Source organism: Oratosquilla oratoria, chromosome 10, assembly GCF_046742065.1.
Source record: "Oratosquilla oratoria isolate Oo_2021 chromosome 10, ASM4674206v1, whole genome shotgun sequence".
In the NCBI taxonomy this organism is placed as follows: Eukaryota; Metazoa; Arthropoda; class Malacostraca; order Stomatopoda; family Squillidae; genus Oratosquilla; species Oratosquilla oratoria.
The window spans coordinates 6,584,747-6,593,057 of NC_134786.1; the positions used below are offsets into that span (position 1 = coordinate 6,584,747).

General features: G+C 41.1%; 1 protein-coding gene across 1 annotated transcript; it reads right to left on the reverse strand.

The window, feature by feature from the left end:
• Nucleotides 1–963: 963 nt before the first annotated feature.
• Nucleotides 964–4,084, reverse strand: LOC143028718 (uncharacterized). The gene is made up of 3 exons (XM_076191088.1): nt 3,833–4,084; nt 1,133–3,706; nt 964–1,008 (listed from the first exon to the last, which is right to left on the reverse strand). Exons 1-3 carry the CDS (start codon nt 4,082–4,084, stop codon nt 964–966), a joined length of 2,871 nt encoding a protein of 956 aa, XP_076047203.1.
• Between the last annotated feature and the right edge of the window lie 4,227 nt (nt 4,085–8,311).

Sequence of the window (8,311 nt, forward strand, 5' to 3'; positions counted from 1 at the left end):
GTCTGGTGACCGTAGAACTGGGTCCCTTGTAAGCATCGCCTTAAGATGTTCGAACGCGGCTTGACAATTTTGTGTCCACTTGTATGGAACAGAACCGCTGGTCAGCTTGGTGAGAGGAAGTGCAGCTTCGGCGAAGTTCGGGCAGAATCTCCGATAGTACTCTGCCATACCCAAAAACCTCATGAGCGCCTTCCGGGTAGCGGGAACAGGGTACTCCATGACAGCAGAGATGTTAGCAGTCTTGGGTCGAACGATGCCTTGCCCAACTTCATGTCCAAGATACGTCACTGTAGCCTTTCCAAAGCTGGTCTTGGAGAGTTTGACAGTCAGGTTGGCTTGGCATAATCTGGATAGCACAGCATCTACCTGTTGGAGGTGTTGTTGCCAGTCATGAGAAAAAATCAAGATGTCATCTAAATACACCCCCACACCCTTTAAGTCTTGCAATAGGTAGTTCATTGCCCTCTGAAAGGTGGCCGGACTATTCCTCATTCCGAAGGGCATGACATTATAATGATAGAGGCCAAATGGTGTTGTAAAAGCAGAGATCAATTTAGCCTCTTATGTTAAAGGTATCTGATAGTAACCTTTCATTAGATCTATTTTAGTAATGTACTGGGCTGTTCCCACCTCGTCAATTAGGTCGTCAACGCGGGGTAATGGATATGCGTCAGGAACAGTTATAGAGTTGACTCTCCTATAGTCCGTACACAGGCGAAGTTGACCTCCCTCCTTCGGCACCAGCAGGCACGGCGAAGCCCAGGGGGATTGACTCGGGCTGGCCAATCCGTGGTCGAGCAGGAAGTTGACCTCACTCCTCATCTGCTCTCGCTTCTGGGGGTGGATTCTATAAGGATTGTGCCTAATAGGAGAAGATCCAGGTACAAGCTTCACGTCATGAGTGGCAATGTTGCAGATGCCGGACACATCTTTGAAGAGAGTCATATTTGTGAATGATTTCAGTTACATTATTGGCATGTTCATTCGTGAGATGACTAAGGTAGGGAACTAGGTTACCAAGTATATGCGAATTATCGGTAGGATGGGAGTCAATGTTCGGTAAAATCTTGTCAAAATTAATGTACATGGCATTATTAGGTGTATGAGACATAACATTAGGTACAGTATTCACCGCTAACACTTGTTTCTCATAGTCTAGTAGTGGGCTAGTGGTCTTATATGGTTTAATTAGGTTCACATGAATATGTTGGGTAGCCTTGCGACGGTCGGGTGTTGAAATTACATAGTTAGAATCTGATAGTTTCTTAGAAATTTTGTATGGTCCATGATATTTAGCGCTAAGAGGTGAACCAGAGATAGGGATGTATGCCAGGACTAAGTCCCCCTCTTTGAACTCTCTGACCAAGGCTTTTGAGTCAAAGTTAGTCTTCATTACAGACTGGGCATGAGCTAGGTTAGTTTTGGCAAAAGAACGAACTTTATCCAAGTTAGATTTAAGAGAGGTAATGTAATTGTTTACCGTGACTAACTTTGTAGAAGGTAAGGAGATCAAATGATCTTTGATGACCTTGAGGGGTCCTCTTACCTTGCGTCCAAAGAGCAACTCAAAAGGTGAGACCCCTAGGGATTCTGATGGTGTTTCCCTTATGGCAAATAGAAGAAATTGCAGGCCCTCATCCCAATCTCTGTCTTCCTCACAGCAGAACTTCCTAATCATAGATTTCATAGTCTGATGAAAACGTTCCAAGGCCCCCTGCGACTGAGGATGGTAAGCTGTTGATAGAGTTTGTTTAATACCGAGCAGCTTTAGAACTTCTGCAAATAGAACACTGGTAAAATTGCTACCTCTGTCTGATTGGATTTCTTCTGGGATTCCAAAGGTCGTGAACAAGTTAGTGAGTGTATTAGCAACAGTTTTAGCAGAGATATTCTTAAGAGGAAAAGCATCAGGGTATCTTGTAGTTGGGCAAAGTGTGGTGAGAATGTATTGGTTGCCTTTCTTTGTCTTTGGGAGAGGTCCAACAATGTCTATAATTAATTTACTGAAAGGCTCAAAAGGTACTTTAATAGGCTGCAATGGATATGGTGGTATAGTTTCATTAGGTTTCCCAACAATCTGGCATGGGTGGCAATTCTTAACAAATTCAGCTACATCTTTTTTCATGCCAGGCCAATAAAACTCATTCAGAAGGCGAAGATATGTCTTCCTTATTCCTAAATGACCTGAGAGACCTTGGTGAGCTACTTCCATTATAGGAGTTCTCAAGCTGGTGGGTAATACAATTTGGTGACATTCTGCCCAGGTGTCATCATCTGATAATTGCGGTGGTCTGTAAAGTCTCATGAGGATGTTATCATGATAGTAGAATGATGGAGGATGTAGAATATCTTCCTTGGGAACTACTTTAGAGTGTAAGGGAGTTAGAGTAGTGTCATTCTGTTGTGCTTCTAATAAACTCTGTTCAGTGAATATTTGTGGAATAGCACTTGGAGGAGGAAGGGGTGAATGTGTAGGTGTGTCTTTTAATTTTTGGGATCGGGTTACCGCACAACTAGGGAACAAATTTGGCTGTTCTCGCTCTAACTCATCAGTAGGGTTATGCGTTAAGGGAGTGTCACTCAAAATGATAGGAGCAGGAGTTTGTACAAGTCCACCAGCTATGTCATTACCAAGAAGTAAACTACAGTCTGGGATAGGAAGGGAAGGTTGTTCGCTCACCGCCACCGTTACAGGTCCCTGAACAATGCCGCAGCTGAGGTGCACCCGAGCTAGTCTCAAAGGAAACTGGCTGTTAAAGTCATGGAGGTACACACTTTCGCCGGTATAATTGCTGTCTATACCAGGAACAGATGACTTTAGTATAACCGTCTGGGCAGCAGCTGTATCTCTCACGATACGAATGGGGTGCACCTCGCCACCATCCTCCAGAGACACGGCACCAAGTGAACGGAAAGGCTGAAAGATATCGGCAGTTTTACTGGTTGGCACAGGCAGAATTGCAGCTACAGGTTTGCTGGGAGCAGTAGTTTGTGACACTTTACATTTAGGGTCTGGGCATTGTTTTATGTGGTGTCCACGTCTTTTACAAAATGAGCAGGTTAGATTTGTTTTTAAATTACTCTGATCTACCAGCTCACCATCCTTAAACCCACTATTAGACTTTACATTATGCTGGAGCACTCTCCTCTCCCTGGTGGGCGAACGATGGACCAGGGAAAACACATCAGCCAAGTGTGCGGCCTTAATCAGGTCATTTTCTCCCCTATCGATGAGGTGCATTTTGATAGAGTAGGGAATCTTTCTTATAAATTCCTCTAATGCTATAACATTAACAAGTTCATCAAAAGTATTAACACTGGCTGACTTTAACCACCTCTTAAGACCCCTTAATTTCTCAGAGGCAAATTCATGGTAAGTTTGATACTGAAGTTTATTAAGTGACCTAAATGCTTGTCTGTATCCTTCTGTACTGATTGAGTACGAAGCTAGAATTGCTACTTTAACCTCGTCATAATTAGTGTTATCGTCCACATTATTACATACTTTAAGTGCTTTATCAGACAGCTTAGGTTTAATAAGCCAAACCCAGTCAGGTTTAGGAATTTCAAAGTGTAGAGCTGTGGATTCAAATTCCCTAAAGAAAGACTCAGGATCACTATCAGGAAATGTAGGTATAAGCTTGACATACTTCAGCAAATCAGTCTTAGTTTTAGGAGAGTTGGCATTGTTTTGAATGTCTAATTGCTTAAGTTGAAGTTCATGAGCCCTTTCCTTTTCTCTTTCTTCTCTCTCCTTTTCTCTTTCTTCTCTCTCCTTCTCTCTTTCTTCTCTCTCATAGTCTATTTGCATTTGTTGAGACATTAGCTTCACTTTCTCTAGTTCAAGTAGTAGATTAGGATCTGAAGTTTGTAACGAACGTGAAGCTTCGAGGACCTCTTTATCCCCTAAGTGAGCTAGAATTAGAGCACGTAGCTCATCTTTCCTTAAGTCAGGTTTGAAAGAGATATTGAAGGTCTTTGCTATATACTTTAAATCGTCCTTACAAATATTAGTCTCTTTGAATTCTTGGATCTCTGGGTTACCCACAAACTCAGTCGCTTTGAAATCACTCTGCTTAGCCATGGTTTAAATTTAAAAGATTCCGTACTCTATATACATATATAAGTGAAACCTGCTTAGAGCCTGGCAAGTTAACTCGAGAATAAGCTAAAGGCCTTACAGGTATCATGAAGTTTATCACCTGGCATAAACTTAAGTGGCAAGACCGAATTAGGTTCTTGCAAGGTACGTTCTACTCGTAACAAGCCAAAAGGAAACAGGGGGACAGCAGCCCACACTACTGTAAAACAAGGGCCCTATTCATAGGTATACTCTGTAGTTTAAGTAAAAAGTAGAGTATTTGGGTTGGTCAAGTTACAGCGACGTAATCGTGCATAAAGTAAATTCACATAAGTTATAGTAAGCAAGGAAAAGGAGTCACAATTGCAAGCTGTATGTGGGAGAACACCACTTCTGTCGGTAAGAACAATACATAGAACAACCTACTGTACTAACTACCCCTATTTGGCCATTTATAGAGAATTTAAAGCAGGTACAAGCAGGATTCACAATAAATGCACACAAGGTATAGAGACGTTGCGGAGAGAAGTCAAGTTCCAGGTGAAAATATTTTTCAATTTCAAGTTAAATACAATTATCAAACTATTAGAGAGAATCAGAGTGATTACGATGACTTATTACGATCAACGGGTCAGATTCCGGTCGGGCCCCCACAAATGTTACGTACGTCAAGGTTAGTCTAAGGGGGGAACATACATAACATTTCGAAGTGAATGAATTTAAAGCATACAATAACATTTAACAATATTTATTACCAACTGACATTCCCAACAAATACAATTAAACTTAACATTAAATTAGACTAGGAACTTGAACAAATTAAGAACTTGAGTACACAGAACTTGGTTCCTTCCGCAACGCCCTACGTTACCAGCACCGAAGGGATGATGAGTAGTCCGATTTCGTCTCTCGTCCACCAACACCAGGTTAGAAGCGAGTGTATTCAGCTTACAGCTGAGACTGACTCATGGGGCGGTGAACCCTCATTTTATAGGAGAGAGTCGAAACCTCAGGTGCTTCGAGGGTTTGAAGCCGGCTCGATGAAACATGGTGCGACGTGGCGGGGTGTGATTCAGAAGTGTCGTAGTGGTTGTTAGGTGGTAATAGGTGGTTAGTAGAGGTATACCTTACAACTTCAATATCTCAAAGTTCATCGTGTTAAACGTTTGTTTATATTACCCAGAAAGTAGGTATAGCTTAGATAACACCATTCTAGAGAAAACGGTTCGCGAAAGAGACTTGTGAGTTCTAGTGAGTCCGGACCTTAAAACCAGGAAACAGTGCATTAGCGCCAGAAATAGAACTAACAGAACATTAGGTTTTACTACTAGGACGGTTACGAATAAAAGTGCAGAGGTAGTTATCAAACTCTATCTGGCGTTAGCTAGAGCCATCCTTGACTGTGCGGTACAGTTTTAGTCTCCTTTCTATAGAATGGATATCATTTCATTAGAATCAATACAAAGGAGAATGATCAAAATGATAAATGGGCTCAGAAATTTACCTTACAAGGAGAGGCTTAGGCATCGTAATATAGTGTACACTCTCTGGAAAGACGTAGAATACGGGATAATCTAATAGAAATTTTCAAGTGGACAAGGAGGATGCAAACAAGGTCACCATATTAAAACAATAGGGCAGGACTCGCAATAATGGATTTAAATTGAACAAATTTAGATTCAAGAAGAAAGTAGCAAGAACTGGTTCATCAGTAAAGTGGTCAACAAATGTAATAGACTCAGTAACCATGTAATGAGGGCTAAAAACTGTCGGTTTTTAAAAAAAAAAAAAAAAAAAAAAAAAAAAAAAAAAAAAAAAGTTAGACAAGTTTATGGATGGGGTGATAGGTGGTAATGGACATGGAACTGCCTAATGTTGGCCTTATGGTCTCTTGCAGTCTCCTTCATTCGTATGTTATGCAATGTACAAGAAAAAATTGTGGTATGTGGCAGCAAATCAAAAGAATTTTTCTTTCGTTTTATTCTTTTGAGAAGAGAACAACACATGCAAAAGGAAGAATGAAAATTGTAAGAAGATTTGGCATTGTCGTTTCGTCCTTGTTCTCCACTTCTTTCGTATTATCACCTACGCCGCCGCCGTCGTCGTCGTCGTTGTCGCTCTTGTATTTATTTTTGATGTCGTGGCCGTTGTTCTTATTCCTGTTCTTTCACTTGTCTTTGTCTCTGTTCTTGACCATGATCCTCCTCTTTTTCCTGTTCTTGTTCTGTTCCCCTTACTTCTGTTTTTTTTATTCATGTTCTTGTTCATGTATCGTTCTTGCCAATACTTTCCCCATTTTCTTCCTGTAGTTTTATTTTCCTCTTCCTTCTCCTATCCTTCTTCCATAGTTGATCTGAATAGCTGGTTTGTAATTCTGTTTTTATTAAATATCAGTTCCTTATAATTTCCTAGTTTCTTCGCCATGTTAATGTATAATTTTCACCAAGACTTATCATTCCAACAAATCAAAGAATTTTTGTTCTATCCAAACATCTGTTAAGTTAAATGGTATTTGCCATACTTACATCTGCTCTATGTGAATCACGAATCTCATATTTCTATTTTCGTCTTTGACCTCTGCCACATATAGGGTATTCCATTAGCTCACGGTAGCAGCTTTGTACTACTTGGGACAGATTGAGATTCTGTGTCTCTCTGCATTGTCGTATCCTTGTATCTATGTCCACTGATAGCTTGGACCTGTGTTGTGTCTTCCGATGGCAGTGCTCCGTGAGCAGGAGTTTTCCTGTTTTGCCTACGAAATCCTTCTGGATGTAACTAGTTTTTACTTCATATCTTCTAAGCATGAGATGAGAAGAAAAAACAAAACAAAATCCCTCCCTCTTACCTCCCGTCTCCGTGTTTTCGTTCTTCTTTTCTTCTTCTGTCTCATCCTCCCTCTCTTCCCTCTCTCTCCTCCTCAAATATTCATCACTGCTTCGTTTTGTTGTCCAAAATATCACACATATTTTGAGGTATACAAGTCTCAATGTTTTATTACCTTGTCTCTGCTACATACATTTCACCCTTTTTCGTTGTCATATTTCTCTCTTGCTCCTGCCGTCTTCTCTTTCTTCTTGTCTTCACCTTTGCTGGTACCAGTGTCCTCATTCCATACCAAATGCAGGTCATTGTCGACTTGTATCGTCTCTCCTTTCTTCCAGTATCATTATCTTTGTCACCTTCACCATGCTACCTCGTCTCTGGTCCTCTTGTTAGTCTGAGACTCTTCGAGGCAGTGTGCCATATCAAATGCACCACCCAGCTTCTTCCTGAGTCCCTATGTTGCTTGTTATCTCGGTCTCAGTGAGTTCCTCCTCCTCCTTTTTTTTTTTTTTTTTTTTCTTAACTTATATTTTTTACTTTGTATTTTGCTCTTCCTTCCAGCAGAACTCCGTTTTTCCAGTATAGAAGGCTCTTGTCGTGGTTGTGTGTGCTTTGGGAACTCTGTTTAGCTGCTTTGTTACCCGTATTTTTGCGTGCGTCTTTTCCAGGGAGTTTGGAAAAATCATGTTTTTCTTTCTTAAGATTCCTGCAATCTTATACCGCATGTGCACTCGCCACTTCCTATGATCGTATTCTTTTATTCACTGGCTCTATTTCGTCCTTAAACTGGCTTCATCAATCGTCTTATGTTCAATCTGTTGCCTTTCATCTTAATTCCTTTTGAACGAAGAGATCTGAATGCACAATGCATGGCCATGGGAACCAATTTCAAAAGACCACATGTCATCCTTATAGGATGCCAAGAAATAGCCTTCAATACAGATACGTAAACTTCTAGAATAGTGATTTAAAAGATATCTCTATCTATCTATCTATCTGCCTACTTACTAAAAGGTTTCTCCTTCCTTACAAGGGAGGTACCCTGCAAATGCATGAACCACCATCCCGTTCCCATTCGCTTCCATTTTCTGTTTGCTCTTTGTGGGTGCAGAACCATCCCTGACCCTCACCCAGTACCTGGGTCACAAGCAATACAGCAAGACACATCGTAGATAAACTTGCTACTCGAATAACCTACCTACCCACATGTACAACAGATCCCATTCCTATTTACTTCCATTTTCTATTTGCTCTTTGTGGATGAAGGACCGTCCCTGAGCCTCGCCCTGTGCCTGGGTCACAAGCAATGGAGCAAGACACGTTGTAGATAAACTCGCTACTCGAATAACCTACCTACCCACTGTACAACAGATATGTCCTCCCGGAAACCTCCAAATAGTTCCT